Consider the following 21,729-nt stretch of genomic DNA (forward strand, 5'->3'; position numbering starts at 1 on the left):
CAAAGAAAGTAAAAATAAACAAATGGGACTACATCAAACTAAAAATCTCTGCACAGCAAAGGAAACCATCAACAAAATAAGAAGGTAACCTAATGAATGGGAGAAGCTATTTGAAAATTATATATCCAATAGTGGTTAATTATCCAAAATATATAAGAACTCATACAGCTCAATAACAAATAAACTATCTGATTTTAAAATGGACAGATGATCTGAATAGACATCTTCCCACAGGAGACACACTGATGACCAACAGGCACGTGAAAAGATGTTCAGCATCACTAATCACCATGAAATGCATATCAAAGTCACAATGATATACCACCTGGTCAGAATGGCGTTTATCAAAAGAACAAGAAATAGCAAGTGTTGGTGAGGTTGTAGAGAAAAAGGAACACTTGTACACTGTTAGAGGGGATGTAAATTGATGCAGCAACTAGTGAAAACAAAAAATTAAAAGTAGAAATACCATATGATCCAGCATTTCCACTTCTGGTCATTTATCTGAAGAAAACAAAAACTCTAATCAAAAAGATATATGCACCTTATGTTCATTGTGGCATTATTTACAATAGCCAAGATATGAAAAAGAAAACTGTGTCAATCAGTAGATAAATGGATATGAAAGATATGGCATACATATATATATATATATATATATATATATATATATATATATATATATATACACACACACACACACAAGAATACTACTCAGCATTAAAAAAGAATATAATCTTGCCATTTGAGACACTAATGGATCTTGAGGATATTATGCTCAGTGAAATAAGCCGGACAGATAAAGGCAAATACTGTATGATTTCACTTATATGTGGAATCTAAAAGACACAACAACTGAAAAAATAGACATAAAACTGAATTCATAGATCTACCAAACAGATCGGTGGTTGCCAGATGGGAGGAGACTTGTGGGGTTGGGCAAAATGGGTGAAGGGGATCTAGAGCTATAAACTTCTCATTACAAAATAAATATGTCATAGGGATGTAATGTACACTATGGTTACTATAGTCAATAATACTCTATTGCAAATTTAAATGTTGCTCTCATTATAAGAAAAACAATCTTTAACATTTTATGGTAACAAATGTTAACTAAACATTGTGGTGATAATTTTCACTTTATACAAATATTGAATCATTATGTTGTACACCTGAGTGGAATGTCATATATCAATTATACCTCAATTAAAAAAAATTTTGCATAAGGTGGTGCCATACTCTAGTGTCTTGGTGAGGTGATAAAAGAGAAACAGACATGTGAAGTGTGTAATCACTAAAAGTCCTATCTTTTAAGGAAGCCTATTTGCTCTAAAATACTGGGGGCAGAGGTGGGAGTGAGGGGGGATTATAGATGAAAGAAAACTGGTCATAATTTGTAATTATTGAAGTGTTGGGTAATGGGAGTTTATTATATTATTTTCTATAGTGCACATTTGAAAATTTCTGTGATGAAAAGTTAAAAATAAATAAAGGCTTGTTTTGTTAACATAAAAAAAATGTGGGGGAAAACCACATGCCTAGGAATCAATGAAGCACAATATTTGTGATCACTTCTTACTTCTGGTTGACATCGGGCCTGGAATCAGAGGACAGACCAAGTTCTCGCTCTGCCACTCACCAGCAGTGGGACCTTAGGCTCATCACCTAACTTCTTAGCTTCTTCAAGTATAAAATAGAGATAATATCAGTTCTGTCTACCTTACACGGCTGTTGGGAGGAGCTAATGAAACAATGAGAGTGAGAGGGCTTTGCAAACTATGGTGCCAAATAAATGTACACGTTGAAAGGAAGATGATTCCAAGTCTATAAGGCCTCTGAAGGCAGGTTCTAGGTGTGATTCACCTCTGTATCCTCCACCAGGTCTAGTTGCATCATTCATACAGTAGATGTAAAGATGACCGTTTGTTGTTCCTATGGCTGCCTTGCATCTGAACGTCTTTACCACATTTGGGGAGTTCCTCATCATGAGTCTTGGGAACAGAGCCCACCTCCCAGGAGAGAAGATGCAAGTGCAGGAAGCACGTCCCTCACCAGTCTAGCAGCTCTGGAGCAACCCGTACACTCATGCTTCATTCATCAGAGGCACTGCCTAGACTTTGAATCCAGAAGCAGTGATACCAAGAAGCAGGGATTATGGTAGCGGCCCTGAGACGAAGGAGGAGCTGGGGCTCGCAAGCAGCACCCAGCATCCAGACCCAATGCATGAGCATCACAAGGTGAAGTGTCTAGGACACGGCAGAGGCAGTGGCAGCAGAGGCAGCCATATTCTGACCTTTGTTCCTCCTGCAAAGCATCCACACTTGGCTCTCAGCTCCCCCGGCATTTCTTCGAGCAATCCAGGATCCCTTTAATAAATTCTTCTTCTGGGCTTCCCTGGTGGCACAGTGGTTAAGAATCTGCCTGCCAATGCAGGGGACATGGGTTCAAGTCCTGGTCTGGGAAGATCCCACAGGCCGTGGAGCAACTAAGCCTATGCGCCACAACTACTGAGCCTGCGCTCTAGAGCCCGTGAGCCACAACTACTGAGCCTGCGTGCCACAACTACTGAGGCCCGCACACCTAGAGCCCATGCTCCACAACAAGAGAAGCCACCGCAATGAGAAGCCCGCGCGCTGCAACAAAGAGTAGCCCCCACTCGCCACAACTAGAGAAAGCCCGCGTGCGGTAACGAAGACCCAATTCAGCCAAAAATAAATAAATTAATTAAATAAATTTTAAAAAATAAAAATAAAATAAATTCTTCTGCTAAAATCTAAAATAGTAATAATAATAATAATATTGTCATATCTTTGTATGGTGACAGATGGTAACTAGACTTACCAGTGATCATTTTGAAATGTATAGAAATATTAAATCACTATGTTGTGTACCTGGAACTAACAGAGTGCTGTAGGTCAATTATACTTCAATAAAAGAAAGAAAGAGGGAACTATGAGACAGAGCACAGTTTTCACTCTTAGGTACTAACCAATAGTCTCAATTTTTAAGAGACTATTAAAAGTCCAGACCCTTGTTTCTGACTGCAGCAACTAAGAGCAACAGAGCACAAAGCAACATGAACAAACCTTAAAAACAATGCTCAGTGAAAAATAAGAAACAAAACAAGTTAATACAGAGCCATTTACATTCATGGAAATTACACGTGAAAACAATAACACAGAGTTTGCCAGAACATACGTGAACAAAAAAATACACAAGGAACCCATTAAAATGGTTTTCTATGCGGAGGAATGGGAGTGGAGAATGGGGACCAAAATGCATAAATAAACAAAACAAGAAAGGTGTTTTGCACAAATTAATAATGCTAATGTACCACGCACTAGGAGTCAAATTGACTCAGGCCTCTGTACTGCCTGCTCCCCAAGGAATATCTGGACCTCGTTGGTATCAGAGCTTCACTGCCCTTCAGAGTTCAGACCTCAGGGGGGAATGGGCAGGTTCGCTGAGGTTGGATGTAGTCAGCTTCTCTAGTATTTCCCTCACGTTGTTCTTTTCTTCTATGACTTACAGTGATGTCTCTGGCTCTTCCAGGGTTGGAGCAGTGGGGAGCAGTAAGGGGCAGAAAAAGTCTTATTCAACTGAATACAGCCATTATCCTGAAATGGTACCCCCTGTACGTGGTCCTGTCCTGATGCTGACTCCTCTCAAGAGAAGCTTTTATGACCCTTATAGCAGGGGTCCCCAACCCCTGGGCCACGGACCGGTGCTGGTCCGCGGCCCGTTAGGAACCAGGCCGCACAGCAGGAGGTGAGCAGGGGGGCCAGCGAGCGAAGGTTCATTGCCCGCTCCCCATCATTCCCCATTGCTCGCATTACCTCCTGAACCATCCCCCCCATCACTCGCATTGCAGCTTGAACAAACACCCCCCTCAACCCGTCCATTGAAACATCGTCTTCCACGAAACCGGTCCCTGGTGCCAAAAAGGTTGGGGACCGCTGCCTTATAGGACCTGTCTCTGAAGATACATCTCAAAGAATTAAACATGATTTAAATATAAAATGAAAGACTAACTTGCCTAAACCCCAGCATCTATTGCCCAAAGAATAAAAGAGCAAATACATATACAGCTTTTGACCCAGTTGCTTTTGATCTAATGTGCTTTTAAGAGAGCCAGCATAAGCTGGCTGTATAATTATATAATAATTATAGTAACCATTTAATGAACACTTGCTGCAATACTCCTCATTTAATATACACAACGACTCTGTGACACAGATTCAGTTACTATCCCCATTTCATAGAAAAAGAAACAGAATGTAATAGAGGTCACAGAGCCAACATGCAATGTTACTTGGATTAAAATCTTGTGCTTCCTATTACAAAATCATGTTCTTGGCCACTGCATTTTGTGTACATAAGCAGTTGTACTTGGCAGCGGGGATAGCAGAGGAGAGGTAATAGCACTGCCCCTGGGGATGATGATCTGACAAGAAAAGAACTGCATGACTTCTTTAAGAGGCCTCAAGTCACTCAGCAATAAATGGAGAAAATAACTGCCTCTTTATCGGGTGAAGTAATGGGAGATAAGACCAGTTTCACCACTTGATTTTACTGCAAAGGAAGCGGCTAAGCCACATCTGCCAATAGGTGTGGATGGAAACAGGAGGCCACTTACAGAGTGTGGCTTCCGTGGGTGGCCCAGCTGCACCTGCCTCATCTACACAATGGGCATAACAATAATAGTATTCCCCTCCTAGGGTGGTTGTGAGAATTCAATGTATTAATATATGTAATAGATTTGGAACAGTGCTTGACAGATAACACTCACTCTCTAAACACTAGCTACTTACTCTTGGTATTAAAGATAGAAAATTGGGGGAGTTCCCTGGCGGTCCAGGGGTTAGGACTCTGCACTCTCACTGTCGAGGGTTCAATCCCTGGTCGGGGAACTAAGATTCCCGCAAGCCGCGAGGTGCAGCCAAAAATATATATAAATAAAGATAGAAACTTGGCTACTAGGGATCTCTGTGGCCTTAAATACATGTAAGCTCCAGGCGATGGGGAAGAGGCTTGCACTCATCTTGGCTTTCTCTCAGTAGGTGTTTAGTTTGGAAGATTAGCTAGCTATCATCCTGGCCAATAGAAAGCAGAGCTCAGAGAGGATATGACAGGGATAGAGAAATAAGATGTCAGGAAATAATAATAACTCCTAAATTTTACCATTTCTATGGTCAAACATGGCATTTAGAGTATACCAACTTGGTCTTGGTCATCCTCACAATTATCTGGGATATTATTAACAAGTGTCCCTTGTCTTAGCCTTCATCCCCACCTCTGTAAAAAGACAATAAAGAGGAGTGAGGATTCCTGCTGCAGCGATCTGACCCCAGAGCCCACTCTCCTAACCTCTGCTCTCACTACTTCTCAAGGGTCAACCACCGAGAGCCAGACATCAAGGTAGGGTGTCAACAAGGCTGGGGCCGTTGTGGCTCACAGGCTCAGTAGTTGTGGCTCGTGGGCTCAGGAGTTGTGGCTCGCGGGCTCAGTAGTTGTGGCTCGCGGGCTCTAGAGCGCAAGCTCAGTAGTTGTGGTGCACAGGCTTAGTTGCTCCGTGGCATGTGGGATCTTCCCGGACCAGGGCTCGAACCTGTGTCCCCTGCATTGGCAGGCGGATTCTTAACCACTGCGCCACCAGGGAAGCCCTGTGAAGGCTCTTCTTACATTAAGATCTGAAATCATTTCCTCCTTGCAGAAGTTATTCTTTGCAAATGGCATAAATACATGATTATGACATTGGTCTTGAAATGCACTGCAGCGCTCCCTCGGTTCCGCCCAAGTCCGCGCAGCCTGGAGCATGTCTCTAACATGGGATGAAGTGCCGGCCCTCTCAACTTCATGGAGCTGTCAGCAGCAAAAGAGATCATGGAAGTGACTGGTGACTTGTAAGCAGTACAGGGCAAAACGAACCTGAGGGGATATCGTCAGCTATAGAAGAGAGGCCATGTGTTGTGTGCAAGATTAATACTTCCTATTGTTCTGACACTTGGTTGGGAGCCTTGTGGAGGTCATCACACAATTGTGTATGTCACCACTGAGAGACGTGGAAGGAATAGTGGGCAGAGATTGCCCAATCTACCTGTTTCTAGTCCCAGAAAGGATTGGATTTATTTCCATGGTCCTTCCTAGATCTAAAATCCCGACTCTGCCTGCCCCTTAGAACTAGAAGGAACCTTAATAGTCATGGAGGTTCTGAGTCGGCCTCCTACTGCAGGACCCTGTGTGACTCCCTTGATGCCGCTGCTGGAACGGCAGTTAGTAGGTGCTCAGTAAATGCATGTTGACTGACGGACCAGTTGGGCCTCTCATTCCTCATCTGCAAAAATAAGGAGGATGGCAGACATGACATCTGAAGTAATTTGAAAGTTTAAATGGTCAGAATTTGGGTGCAATTCAAAAATGTTATCAGAGTGGAAATGGAATTCTAGGGAGATTGCTTAATTATGAAGCAGCAAGCAGGTCATGTGGAGGCAAAGCTCTGGTCATCCTATTCCCTGGAAGCCTTAAGGATTTCCTTCTTAATGCAAGTCAAAACTACAATGAGGTACAACCTCACGCTGGTCAGAATGGCCATCATTAAAAAGTGTACAAATAACAAATCCTGGAAAGGGTGTGGAGAAAAAGGGAACCCTCCTACACTGTTGGTGGGAATGTAAACTGGTGCAGCCACTATGGAAAACAGTATGGAAGTTCCTCAAAAAACTAAAAATAGAGTTGCCATATGATCTAGCAATGCCAATCTTGGGCATATATCCATATGATACTCTAATTTGAAAAGATACATGCACCCCTATATTCATAGCAGCACTATTCACAATAGCCAAGACATGGAAACAACCTAAATGTCCATCAACAGTTGAATGGATAAAGAAGATGTGTTACATATATACAATGGAATATTACTTAGCCATCAAAAAGAATGAAATAATGCCATTTGCAGCAATATGGATGGACCTAGAGATTATCATACTAAGTGAAGTAAGTCAGAAAGACAAAGACAAGTACCATATGATATCACTTATATGTGGCATCTAAAATATGACACAAATGAACTTATCTACAAAACAGACACAGACTCACAGCCATAGAGCATAGACTTGTTGTTGCCAAAGGGTTGGGGGAGGGATGGATTGGGAGTTTGGGATTAGCAGATGCAAACTATTATGTAGAGAATGGATAAATAACAAGGCCCTACTGTATAGAACAGGGAACTGTATTCAGTATCCTGCCATAAACCATAATGGAAAAGAATATGAAAAAGAATGTATATATATGTATAACTGAATGACTTTGCTGTACAGCAGAAATTAACACAACATTGCAAATCAACTATACTTCAATAAAATTAAATTTAAAAAAAAGAATTTCCTTCTCTAACTAGCTTGCCCTCATTCTCATTCTCATTCTCTCACTTCTCTCCCTCTCTCTCTCTTAGTTCTACATGGAAATCTGCTCAGAAATTTCTCTTTTGTACCAAATGGGGATTACTTGTAAATCCACTGGTGAGTTGATTGAGAACAAATATTTTGGTGAAAAGACTTTTAAAAATTTGAATTTTTTTCTGGTTTAATTTTATTTATTTATTTATTTGAAGTTATTACAAAATAATGGCTATATTTCCCTGTGCTGTATAATATGCTCTTGCAGCTTATTTATTTTATACATAGTAATTTGTATCTTTTAACCCACTACCCCTATCTTAACCCTACCCCTTCTCTCCCCCACTGGTAACCACTAGTCCCTTCTCTACATTTGTGAGTCTATTTCTGTTTTGTTATGTTCATTCGTTTTATTTTTTAGATCCCACATACAAGTGATATCATATAATATCTGTCTTTCTCTGACTTATTTCACTAAGCATAATACCCTCTAGGTCCATCCACATTGTTGCAAATGGCAGAATTTCATTCTTTTTTATGGCTGAGTAGTATTCCATTGTATATATATACCACATCTTTATCCATTCACCTGTTGATGGACACTTAGGTTGCTTCTATACCTTGGCTGTTGTAAATAGTGCTGCTATGAACACTGGTGTGTTGTATCTTTTTGAATTAGTGTGCATATGGTGTGCATGTATCTTTTTGAATTAGTGTTTTCATTTTCTTCCAATATTTTCCCAGCAGTGGAATTCCTGGATCATATGGTAGTTCTATTTTTAGCTTTTTGAGGAACCTCCATACTGTTTTCCATAGTAGCTGTACAAATTTACATTACCACTAACAGTGTACAAAGGTTCCCTTTTCTCCACATCCTCATCAACATTTATTACTTGTTGACTTTTTGATGATAGCCATTCTGAAAGGTGTGAGGTGATATCTCATCGTGGTTTTGATTTGCATTTTTCTGATGATTATTGATGTTGAGCATCTTTTCACGTGCCTGTTGCCCATCTATATACCTTCTTTGGAAAAATGTATATTCAGGTCTTCCGCCCATTTTTTGATTGGGTTGTTTGGGTTTTTTGATACTGAGTTTTGTTTTTTGTTTTTTTAAATTTTTTATTTATGTATTTATTTATTTATTTATGGCTGTGTTGGGTCTTCGTTTCTGTGTGAGGGCTTTCTCTAGTTGCGCAAGTGGGGGCCACTCTTCATCGCGGTGCGCGGGCCTCTCACTGTCGCGGCCTCTCTTGTTGGGGCGCACAGGCTCCAGACGCGCAGGCTCAGCAATTGTGGCTCACGGGCCTAGTCGCTCCGCGGCATGTGGGATCTTCCCAGACCAGGGCTCGAACCTGTGTCCCCTGCATTGGCAGGCAGATTCTCAATCACTGCGCCACCAGGGAAGCCCCTGATATTGAGTTTTATACATATATATATGTGTATATATATATATATATTTTTTTTTTTTTGGATCTTAACCCCTTATTGGTTATATCATTTACAAATATTTTCTCCCATTCAGTCGGTTGTCTTTTCATTTTGTTGATGGTTTCCTCTGCTGTGCAAAAGCTTTTAAGTTTAATCAGGTCCCATTTATTTACTTCTGCTTTTGTTTCTTTTGCCTTAGGAGACAGATCCAAAAAAATATTTCTACGTCTTATGTCAAAGAGTGTTCTGCCTATGTTCTCTTCTAGGATTTCAATGGTTTCAGGTCTTACATTTAGGTCTTTAATTAAAATCTGAAAATTTTTTTGGAAATTATTTTTTAAATCTATATATCTGTGCATCACTAAAAAGCTCAGAGTACTGTACAGCTATTTTTCGGTTTCAACTCCTCTCAGCCCATAACCCTAAAGGTGACTGGGGAAGACAACCATCTCTCACTTTCTAGAGAGGAGAAGGCAAGTCCCAGTGGTGTCTGTTCCACACTAAGCTGAATTCGCTTACAAAGATGCGGAGCAAGCAGAGCTGAAAACCAACCCAGGAGAATGCGTGTCTTTGAACCAAATCATCTCCAAATGCCCTGGGAAGTGCTTGCAGGCTTTGTTTGTGCTGCCAGCAAAAGAGAGACTTTTCACAAAAGGGCTGTTTTTCAAAGAACAACAAACGCTATTTTAAACTTGGGGGTGGGAGATCGTATCTGGACCGTTTACACAAGCGAGTGCTGGCTGACTGACATCTCACCCCAGTGTTTGCCCGTTCCGGCTTCCCAGGAAAGCAAAGGGACCTGCTTCTGATGGCTCTGGAAGTGAGCAACAAATGAGGTCTCCAGCAGTATTTGAACTTTGCAATGTAGGCAGAAACCCTCAACAAGGTCAGGCTGGTGATGTTTGCCACCCAAGTGGTCTTGGGCATTAAAGGGGGTCAGGAAGCTATGGAAGCTTCCTGAGACTTGAGCGCTGTCAGCAGACACAGGACTTAATGGATGCTAACCCCATGCTGTGTGTGTGTGTGTGTGTGTGTGTGTGTGTGTGTGTGTGTGTTGTCCCTATTATTGTTCTAGGACAACGCTGCTTGATTGTAAGAAGCCAACCTCTGGAGTCTGGCTACCTGAGTTTAAAACCTCACTCCACCATAGCTAAGCCCATAAACTCCCCAAGCTTCAGCTTCTATGGGTGTAAAGCAGGGATGGTAACAATGGTCCCTGCACCCCAGGCAGCTGTTGTCAGCGGTCAAGAGGCTGACACACCAGAGCGCCTTAGCGGTCCTGGCACATGGGACACAGTCCAGCCACGCAGGTCATTGCTGCTGCCATGACTGTTTCCCCTCAGAAGTCCAACGAACTCCCCACCAAACAGGAAAGTGTGTCTGACCCTTGCAAGTCCAATAAAAAAAACAGAGGCAACAATACCATCCTGCTCAGGGTGTTAGGCTTTAAAAATATATAATAACAACAACAACAACAATAATAATAATAACAAATTTTCCATCACAACTCCTCCAGTGCTTTCTATAGCATTATAGAGTTCCATGAAATTCTGAAAGAGAAGCAGCCAGCTGTGACCAGCAAGACAGGACAGGGAAAGGTACGCCCCTATGGTAGGAAATTTTCTCTAAAAGGTCTGTTATTTTTACAACACAGCCCTAAATCTTTCCAGGAAAACACAGTCAAGCTCACTCAGCAGGCGGGTGGAATCACATTTCCCCTTACCTCACCAGAAGTTTCAAACTAACTAAAAACATGGCAATGACTGCCAGTGGCCGGTTGGAACTTTAAAAAAAAAAATCATTTTCCGTTTTCAGAATCTGAAAAATAGGGATTGAAACAGTGCAGCATTCAGAAGAGACAAAAGAGACAGTTGCGGGGTGGTTCCTAGCTACCTCTAGAGTCTTCACTGCAGCATCCTTAGTGTAAAAGAGATGTGGATCCTCGCCTTTCGGTAAAAAGTAAGGAATCTACACCTTAAGCACTGAAATGCAAGATGCTCCCAGCCCAGATTTCCTCGCAACTCAGCCAAACGGCTTTGCGGAGTTCAGCCGAGTGGGGGAAGGGAAAAGAGAGCAACCAACTTTGCACGCGTCTTACCCCTGAGGTTTTCAAAGGAAATAAAGAAAAGCCACTAACCTTGCCTCCTGTCCGGGAAGAGCACAGGGCCCGGCTGAGGTTGTCTCCCATAGCAAAGGGCCCCCAAGTTCAGGAGCTGAGCCACCACGGAGAGCTTTGCAAGCCAGCTCCTCTGTGCACATGGCATGATTCAGTTGTTGCGGAGAGAAAAGTCAGCAAGGTTTAGCTCAAGAAATCAAGTCCTCGCCTGTGGCCGAGCAAGAAGATGCAGGGGTGCATGGTCCCGGAGTGGGGAGGGGGAAGCTGCAAGGTTGCCCACGATCTCCCTTTGCTCTTTTAAGCAGAAAGGGGCTAGTTACCTTTCCGTCCCCTCCCTCCTCCCGAAAGCGGAGTGATTCAGCTGACAGCGTCTGCTTTCCGTGGGGTGCGGAATGGGTTAGAGCGGGAGGGCGCAGCCCACCCCCGATCCCCACCCCTCTGCCTTGGGCGCCAGGCCTCCTCGCAGACAGCTCCGCGCATCTTCCTCCGGGACTCCCACCCCCGCGCTCCGCCGGCCCCGCCCAGAGCCCGGCCAAGCCGGCCAAATAGGGGAGCCCCAGGGAGAGTCACCCTGGGCGGGACTCCGAGTGAGAGGCACCCCCCCAGGCCAGCCCCTCATACAGGCAGAAAATGTTGAGCGCAGAGATGGGGCAGAGAGGACCCCACTCCCTGACCCTCCTCAGCTCAGTGCTGCCCCCTTTCCGGCCTTTCCCAGTTCCCGAACTTTTCCTACCATTGCTCCACCAAGACTCCTCAGCCGGTCTCTGCGATTCTCTTCCAGGCCCGGCTAGGGCTTCCATTTGAAAAAGTAACATGCAATTTTTCTCTTTGCCAAGTCACACAAAGGGAAATGGTCTGTTCAAATGCTAGTTCAACTCTGGACAAGTCCCTTCATCTGTACCATGAGGCTATGGGACCAAACAACCATGAGCCACTCTGAGTCTGCAGGTCTCTCTAGAGCTTTTCTAATTTCCTAAGCCTACCTCCACTCACCCAAAAGGAAACCAGGAGAGCAGAGGAAGTAAGTCAGCCCAAGAAGGTATCAAGGTATTTCTCCGGTTCACCTGCACAGGCTGCCCTTGGAAGGGGAAACCATTCAGAGGCTCAAGCTTTACATCAATGAGCGAATGCTGCAAACTAGGGTGCTTGCCAGGCATCCTGAGAATTTCCTGGGATAATCCAACCAAGGTTTTCACCTCTGGGCTGAAACAGGCCTCCTTATTCCATTCAGGAGGAATTTGGCCCCATATTGGTTCTCCATGGCTTCCAGCCAACCATATGTGCTCAGTGAGAGGAGGAGGGCAGGGTACCAACTCATCCAACCTTGCCCAGGGCCAGTGCAGCCAAGTCAAACAGTGATCCAAGGGCAAGGTGGTACTCACAAGCCTGGGGCGGGTAGTTTGAAGGACTTCAGACTGGATACATACACACCACGACATTTCAAGGGGTAGGTATAAGACTCCTGTTATTGCCATTACAAATTCCCAAAAGTTTGGTGACTCAAAACAACACAAATTTAGTATCTTACAGTTCTGGTGGTCAGAAGTCTGAGATGGGTCTCACTAGGCTAAATCAAGGCATTAGCCCAGCTGCATTCCTTTCTGGAGGCTCTTTCCTTGCCTCTTCCAGGTTCTAGACGCTGCTCACATTCCTTGGATCATGGCCCTCTTCCCCCATTTTCAAAGCCAGTAAGGGCCAGTTGGGTTTCTTAAGTCGCATCATCCTGACACTATCTCTTTTTCTTCCCTTTTCCATTTATAAGGACCCTTGTGATTACATTAGATCCACCCAGATTATCCAGCTTAATCTTTTTATCTTATAGTCAGCTGATTAGCAACCTTAATTCCATCTGCAACCTTATCTTCTTTGCCATACATTACAGGTTATGTTGTGCTGTCATAGGCCAGTCATAGAACTGCTCTGAGCCTCTTGTCCTGTTACATAAATATTAGGCAAGAAGAGCATAGCTTGAGTCCAAAGGAGATACAGAGAAGACAGGCATGTCTAGTGAAATGTCATGAAGACCCAACAGAAGGGCAGTTGCAAAGGCACTGAAGAACCACTTTGGGCTAGAACTCTTTGTTTCTTTCCCTTTTCTCCTCTTCCCCTCCCCCTTGCCCTTCTCCTCCTCCTCTTCTTCCTCCTTCTGTTTCTTCTTTTTTTTTTTTAATTGGAGTATAGTTGCTTTACAATGTTGTGTTAGTTTCTGCTGTACAACGAAGTGAATCAGTTCTTCTTCTTCTCCTTTTAACAGCAAGCAGGGTCTCACCTGAAGGGTGAGAAAGGGAGTTTTCTACTGGCATTTAGTGAGTAAAGGCCGGAGATACTGCTAAACAGCCTACAATGCATAGCACTTCTCTCCACAGCAAAGAATATGCCAATAGTGCCGAGGTTCAGATACCTTTTTCTAGATACATGTATGCTAGTCAGAGCTAGGCTTCTGACACTCAGTTCTTTTATACTTTTTGCCATTGAAAGGACATTCTTTTTTTTTCTTAATTGAAGTCTAGTTGATTTACAATGTTGTGTTTGTTTCAAGTGTAGAGCAGAGTGATTCAGTTATACATATATATATATATCTATTCTTTTTCAGGGTCTTTTCTCTGCTTTTTTTCCCCCAAGTGCTGTGGAAGAGACTCACATAATTGCACCTACTGGTGCAACTACCAATTCATGTCTCCAATTTCAGCAAGTTTTCAACATGGCTCAGCACATATATGCATCCTGCTATTATTCCAAGACTGAGTTCCTCTTACTCTCTCCAGAATTTATAAAATTCCTCCAAAGCCTGGTGTTACCTCGGGGCAGAGGGAAGAGTTAATCCTCCTCAACTTTTCCTCTGCTCAATGGGAAAAGGAAACAAATCCTTTGGTGACCAAGGTTGGTAGCAATAAAAAAGCCAACTGCCTTTCCTGATGTGTCCTCTATAGAGAGCACAGCTGTGAAGCAGTGCATAGTCTCCAAAATATCCCATGGCTGATGCAAATATGCTACCATTGAAGAAAAACTACAAACACATGTAAAATCCAACTGTTAAATAAGAGGTAGGAACAGCAAACATTTACCACATGCTGACTATTTACTGGGCATTGCCCTGTATCTGCATTACTTTATTTAATCTTCACAAAAACCTATTAATTAGGCAGGTAATATTATTATCTTTGGTTTGCAGATGAGAAAACAGACACTGAAAGGTTAATAACTGCCTAGGATCACATCACTGTGAAGCGGAAAGCTAGGATGAAGCAGTGAAGGTCAGAGAAATGAAAAGACTTAGCCAAGACACTAGGTAGACTCAAATATAGATCTGTCTTACTTACTTGTAATGTCTTCATCCACAAAGAGTGAAGGGACTAAGAATACCAACATATAGACATTATCATAGTGTCTCAGGTAGTGGTTTAGTTCTTATGGTAAAGTGTTTTCCATGTAAAAGAACAAATTGAGACAAAATATCTAAAATGCTTCACAAAGAGTTTCCTCTGTTACACAGGCAAATAAGGCATAAAAAATTCATACTTTCCTTAAAAACCTGTAGAAGAACAAGGGATGGCTGTAATTCAAGGAAAATTAGCTCAAGGCATTTTTCACAGCTGTCATTAACACTGGAAAGACGAAAAACTGACATCGGCCAAGAAAACCAAGCCTGACTTGGCCCCAAGTATCACAAATGAACATGCCACAAAAAGAGAAGTAACATCTGTTAATCCTACCCAAATACCACAACCACCACCTCATAATGGCAATCATAGTATCATACTCTATAGTTTACAAAGTTCTTTTCGTAAGCCAAGTCAGAGGATGGAAGGGAGAAAAGTCTTCCTCTGAGGTTTTTGAGTGTAGTTAGACCTTAACTCTGCTTGGAAGTCAAAAAACATTGCCTTCAAAAATCATACATTTTAATATTGTTGTCACAAGTACTATTTTCTTTTAAACCTCTCTGCAGTCCTTGAAAGAAGATGGGGATGGTATTTGTAACCCTCAGGACTGTCAGTTCACTTTTATTCTTCCACCCACTTGTATTCAATGTGTAATTGGATCAATAATCAGCACTGCCCACTCTGTACATTCCCAACACCCAGGGAGTTTGTCTTCCTGGCTCAATTTGAAGACCCTAGAATCTATTCATTGCAGATTTTGTAAAGCTACTTGGCTTTGTATTAAGTGAATGCCATTGGACCATTCATCAGACATTGTAATTAATCCATTTGATTAAAGAAACACTGTCATGCCAATGCCCCTTTGAAAGCCATGGCTGAGAAGGCTATGGATCCCTGATTATTAAAACATACTATTGGCTGAAAGAAAACAGCTGCATCTCAGAAAAAAAATGTGTAGCAGTTGGATCAAAATGTTGCAGCACATTGAAACTAACATCAGTTTGGGATCAACTTAAGCCTAATCAGAATGAAATGTAACAAAGGTTTACTAGGGTTGGTGGAAGGAGATCCACATGGGTGGGCTGCCAGAGGGAGCCCAGGTGGGGTGAGGGGGGATAGGGCCTGTTGAAAGGGGTCAGAGCCTCAGCAATGTAAAAAGGACATCCGTGTAGGATAGCTGCCCAATGCATTGTATCAGAGCCAGAGCAGAGTGAGAAGGGCACCCACCTAAGAAGGGATGTCCCAGCAGGGTGTTGAAATACTGGCAGGGTAAGGAGGCGTGGAGTGATGGTGGCAACTGAGGCAGTGACTGGAGGTTGGTTACATACAGGGGGATTGATCAAATAAGTTAACACAGCAAGGATAATGGGAGTCAAGTTTCTCACTGCCAGTGAAGAGAAGTACTAGTCAGAAAAGAGAAAAAAGTAGAATGAACTCTGTGATGTTGTATTGTAACTGAATCCATAGTTGGAACCCATAGTTGTTGATGTATGTAACGATGTGTACAGAAATAAAGATATAAATGTGCATAAGTGTTATGTATATGTGTGTATGTGTACATATATTCCCTAGGCCTGTCCGTTTGAGTATGTTGGAGCAACAACACCCCAAAAGCAATGAACACATCTGACACTCAGATCTTGGATTCTAAATACCATTCTCCTCTAAAGGAGCTAGGACTCCTTAAAGAAATGGCTTAGAGAAAACAGAAGATGAGCCTGAATCATTTTATTGCTCAAAAAACAAAAAGACAAACAAAAAAACAAAAAAAGCCAACAACAACAAAGAAAGACTCAAAGAAAGATGAGAGCACATCAAAAGGAGAGAGGAGCTAGTATGAAAGAGCACCCACTAGCCAAATCTAGGAAAGTTTAAGCAAAAATACACAATAGTAATAAATTATTAGACATTTAATAAAATAAGAACCATGAATCCATACTGATACAAATAGATAAATGAATAGAAAGGTCGATGAGGGACGGAATCTTTATATAATTTTAAAGTACCTCCTCCCAAATATTTATTAATTATAAAGTACTCAAAAGAGTAGAGTGCAGAAGCCTAGCAGGTATCACCTTAATCGAGTTAACAAAGTAAACAGAATCAGTGAGGTGGAAAATCAAAACTGCACACTCCCTGATAGGCTTCAGTGAGAACAACATCAATTGTGTGAAACCTCTGCCAGAGATATATAGCCTGAATCTAACAATGCGGAAACATCAGACAAACCAAAATTGAGGGACAGTCTACAAAATAGCTGGCTTTTTATCTTCAAAAGACCATGAAAATCAAAAGAAAACTGAAAAACTCTTCTAGATTGAAGGAGACCAAAGAGATATGACAACTAAATGCAACACATGAGTCTGAATAGGATCCTTTTGTTACAAAAGACATTGTTGGATCAATTAGTGAAACTTGAAAGGGGACAGAGGATTGGATGGTAGTACTGTTTCACTTAATTTCCTGATTGTGATTGTTGTGGTTTTGTAGAAGAACATCCTTGTTTTTTTAGAGGTATGTACCTTAAGGTATCAATATTTGAAGGTGATGAGACATCTAGTTGACAACTTAAATAATTTAGAACACAAAATGTTTTCTGCTTTTTTTTTTAACTTCACTTCCAACTTTTCTGTAAGTTTGAGATTGTTTCTAAATAAAAAACATCAAACGTAACAATCTGTTCTCATTCTTTAAAATAATTTAACACTTGGTGGAGATGCTATAGAACTGGAAATTAGAGAAGCCTAGTAATGAGAGGTTAGTAGTCAATTGAGTGCCCATGTGTGGTAGTCTCTGAGCACCCATGCTGACAGCTGTGGATGTTACCATTGTCAGACTGGTCCTATGTGGGTCCCGAACTACATGGGCACCAGTCCTTTTCTATCACTCTGCCTTCAAGATTAAGCCTGAATTAAAGAATAGTGTGCTCATTGTTCCCAAAGAGAGGAAGAAATTAGGGATGGAATGTATCAGGGAACCTTTGAATACTACTACCTTAGCAAAAAGAGAATACCTCATTTATTCATTCAACAAATATTTATTGATTGCCTACTGTGTCCAGGCATTGAGATTATAGCAATGAAGAAAATAGAGACTCTTTCCTCATGCTTGAATATGTCCTAGTTTGGGGTTGTGGGAATCAGGGGTAAAGGAAATAAACAAACAAACAAATATATACTATGTAAGATAGTGGTAAGAGCAGCAGAGAATAATAAGCAGGCTAAGGAGGACAGTGAGTGGCTGAGAGGGGTGGGTTTCTGTTCTATATAAGGGGGCCAAAAATGGCCTCCCTACTAAGATGACATTAACAGAAACCTGAAAAAAATAAGACTCTGAGGAAAATAGCTGTCTGGGAGAAGAATATTCCAGGCGAAGGAAACAGTAATAGCAAAGATCCTCAATTGGAAAGAAATATGCTAGGAGGACATGGAAAATTGAGGAGTGTGGTGTGGCTGGAGTATGTGGGCAAGGGGAGAGTGGTGGGAGAGGGAGAGAGAGGAAAGCATCAAGGTCCCTAGTGGGGACTTTAAATTTTACCCTGAGCAAATTAAGAAGCCATTGCTGGTTTTGAATAGAGATGTGACTTAGGATTTACAAGGATCTCTTTGGTTGCTGGGTTGAGAATGGCGGTAGGGAGGGAAAGGCAGGAGCACAGAGAGCAGTTAGGAGGTTATTGAATTAACTCTGGTAAGAGATAATGGTGGGTTACATCAGGTGGTAGCAAAAGACATGGTGAGAATTACTCAGATTCTGGATTTACTTTGAAGGTAGAGCCAACAAGACTTTCTAATGAATCGAATGTATGGTATAACAGAAAGAAAGAACTCGAGGGTGATTACAAGGTTCAGAATTGCCAATAATTGAGATGAGGAAGATGGAAGGTAGAATAGGTTTGATAAGGGCGGGGAAATCAGAAGCTCAGTTGGAGACATGCTAAGATGTCTCTTAGACATTTGAAAGGAAATGTCAACAAGGCCATTGGATATACAAGTCTAGAGTTCAGAGAGGTTCAGATTGAAGGTGTACATATGGACATCATCATAGGTATATGGATGATATTGACAGCCATGAAATGGAATGTGTGAATGTAGCAGAGAAGAAAAGAGGCATGAGGACTGTACTCTGGGTACTGTAGACTAAATATTTGTGTCTTCCCAAAATTCATATGGTGAAATTCTAACCCCCAATGTGATGGCATTAGGAGGTGGAGTCTTTGGGAAGTGATTAGGTCATGAGAGTGGAGCCTTCTTGAATGGGATTAGCGTCCTTATAAAAGAGAACCCAGAGAGGCCCCTCACCCATCCACAATGTGAGGACACAGCAAGAGATGGCTCTCTCTGAACAAGGAAGCATGTCTCACCAGACACTGAATGTTCCATTGCCTTGATCTTGGACTTCCCAAGCTCCAGAATTGTGAAAAATAAATATCTCTTATTTATAAGCTACCCAGTCTATGGTATGTTTGTTACAGCAGCCCTAATGGACTAAGACATTGGTGGGGGGATGAAATAAAGAGGAATCAGCAAAGAAGACTGAGGGGTAGCCAACAAGGTAAGAAGAGAATCAGGAAATTGTGGTATCTTCGAAATCAAGATACCACAGTGACTCACTAGCTCGACCTGGAGGTAAGGACAGGAGAGGAGTCCTTGCTCTCTATACCCACCTGTGTGGAAGAAAAAAATGGAAGAAAGAGACCAAAGACTGAGTTTGTTCAGTTAAGAAACAATAACTCCACCCACTGATATTGGTTGGCCAAAAAGTCCGTAACATCTTACGGAAAAACCTGAACGAACTTTTTGGCCAACCCAATAACTGTAGCTCAGTCAATGTCCTTGAAACCTGACCAAATTAGAAATTCTGTCATGGAGAGTGGTGTCAGGAAGGGATGGGAGTACCAAGGAATGTCCACAACCCTAGCTCACCTCACTCTTTATATTCTCTGAACATGCTGAGCTCAACCAGAGCCTACGAGTAGACTGGGCTGAGGTTCTCGTCAGAGACCAGCTAAGTGTCAGTATTTATCACTGTTCTTTGATCTCTTCCTGGGATCATTGAGAGCAGAACATCAACTGTGCCCTTAAGAAACTTTGAAGTGAGTAAATGAGATTAGTTCAGGTAGCAATAAGGATATATAGTAATAGTACCCACTCTTTTTTTTGTTGCTTTATTGAGGTATGACTGACATAAAATAAACTGAACATGTTTAAAGTGTACCGTTTCATGTGTTTGTACATACACACTTGTGAAACCATCACAATAAAATTTGACATATACATGTGTGTGCAAGCGTGTGTGTGTATGTATGTGTCAGACCCGAAGTTTTCTCCTGCTCCTTTGTAATCCCTTCCTCCTGTCCCTACTTGCATCACCCCCAACCACAGGAAGCCACTGCCCTGCTTTCCGTCACTGGAGATTAGTATTTTCTAAAATTTTACATAATGGAGTCATATAGTATGTACTCACTTTTATCTGTCTTCATTCACTCAGCATAATTATTTGTATGTTTTGTGTGCCAATACTCTGCTCCTTTTTATTTCTGCATAGTATTCCATCATATGGATCTACCACAATTTGTTTATTCATTCACTTTGTTATTAATTTATCTGCTAACCACTGGAAAAATGATGGAGATAAAGCTTGGTCATAGGCACCTCATCTAAAATCAGGCAGATGTGTGCATACCACTAGTTCATGTTAGAGATCTTTCCTCGACATTTATGAAGGTCCCTAATTGCTCAAAAAAACTTCATTTCCATGGACAGTATATATTTCTCCTCAGGATGAAGTGCTTTAAAAGACACACATCAAAATAATGAAAAATCGTCTTTGAAGTTGACCCTGGATTAAGATAAAAGATCTCTTGATGGTGTTCTAGAGATAAACTCCCCTGCCAGACCCAAGGGGAGGTTATCTTCACAGCCATGGGATGAGTCTTTGCAGCACTTTGATTCTCCAGAGCATGGATAGCCAGACTCAGTGCTCTTGCGAGGCCCAGGGGATGGCTGGCAAAGGGCAAGATGCTCTGCTAACACCTTTATCCACCTTGGCTATTCTCTCCAAATGGTGCTGCCAGGGTTGCCTCCTTGGCAACGAGAAGGCCTCCTTTGTTGCTTCATAGCCCTCTGAGTGTTGCTGATAACACAGACTCACACTATTAGTTACTTGTTTTGCTGTCCTACTAAATCTGTACCAAGTCTCCTGAGAGGTCCCCAAGAGCAAAGGGTCGTATTGATTCAGTCACTGCTTCCTGCAGCGGCCGTGGTCAGATTAAGGTGCTGCGATTCGTCTTTTGAAGGGGAGAGAGGTGATATGTGTATGGATAGACGGATGGAGCCTTGAAACCCAGTGTGAGAAAATTCAGTGCACAGGCTATGTTTATTGAACATATGGCTTAGTGTGTAAGGCAGGCAGAAGTCTATGAAAGACTTATAGAAAGAAGTGATGTTATCATGTGGTGAATTAAAAAGTGACAACTGGAGCTGCATTTCCTGCGATGAGATTCAGGTTAATGAATCTTATGACTGGTTATGATTGATTTTCCACTTGATTATAAACTGAAGGTACAGACTATGTTTTATTTCTGCATTTCCCTCAAAGATAAAAATGGTAAATGAGTATTTGATTGGAGGATGGGTGTGTGGGTGGGTGACTTACTGGAGAATATTCTGGGGAATGATCTGCCTTGACGCCCATGGAAACGCTCCTCTGTTAAGCGTTGGCTTCCTCTCCTCAATCCCACCTGACCTTGGGAAATCGATTCTGGTCTTAGTATTAGACTATCCTCTCCTCTCTCTGCCCTCAGGAATAAGTACTCTCCTGTGCGTATTTGCTAAAAGCAAATGTAACAATAGAAATCACCAGTCACTGCAGCAAGGAGAGGTTTGTTAGCACTGATACTTGTTACAACAGAACACAATATGTACCTCAGCAGAAGGTGGGGCATTGGCCACTGCTCAGGGGACTGTGGCAGCGCTCTGAGCACCCCCTCTCTATCACTTCTGCACGTGGTCCTGGCTCCAGCATCTAATCTTGGCACATAGACAAGAAAGAAGAACCCCTGGTTGGCGCTCTGCTGGTGAGGATTTGGAAAGTGAAACCAAAATCCCAGGTCCACAGGCAAATTTTTACTGGGGAGAAGGGGATACAATATCTACAATTTACTTCAAAATATTTTTTATTTTTCATAAATATTATTTATTTATTTATTGGTATGTATTACTTTTAACGTACATCCTAGAAAAACGATATGAACCTTGAGAAGGGTTAGGTAATATTTAATCAAGAGTTCACACTGGGACTTCCCTGGTAGCACAGTGGTTAAGAATCTGCCTGCCAATGCAGGGGACATGGGTTCGATCCCTGGTCCAGGAAGATCCCACATGCCGTGGAGCAACTAAGCCTGTGC

The 21,729-nt window shown here is 42.1% G+C and overlaps 1 protein-coding gene across 4 annotated transcripts in view; it reads right to left on the minus strand.

The window, feature by feature from the left end:
- Positions 1 to 11,395, minus strand: part of ADAMTS12 (ADAM metallopeptidase with thrombospondin type 1 motif 12) — a 404,015-nt gene extending 392,620 nt beyond the window's left edge. For all 4 annotated transcript variants that reach the window (XM_061189166.1, XM_061189165.1, XM_061189167.1 and 1 more), the window contains exon 1: positions 10,966 to 11,395. In XM_061189166.1, coding sequence (XP_061045149.1) covers positions 10,966 to 11,092 — 127 coding nt within the window. In that variant the 5' untranslated portion in view covers positions 11,093 to 11,395. The remainder of the gene's footprint in view (positions 1 to 10,965) is intronic.
- Positions 11,396 to 21,729: the final 10,334 nt, after the last annotated feature.

This window comes from Eubalaena glacialis, chromosome 4 (assembly GCF_028564815.1).
Source record: "Eubalaena glacialis isolate mEubGla1 chromosome 4, mEubGla1.1.hap2.+ XY, whole genome shotgun sequence".
In the NCBI taxonomy this organism is placed as follows: domain Eukaryota; kingdom Metazoa; phylum Chordata; class Mammalia; order Artiodactyla; family Balaenidae; genus Eubalaena; species Eubalaena glacialis.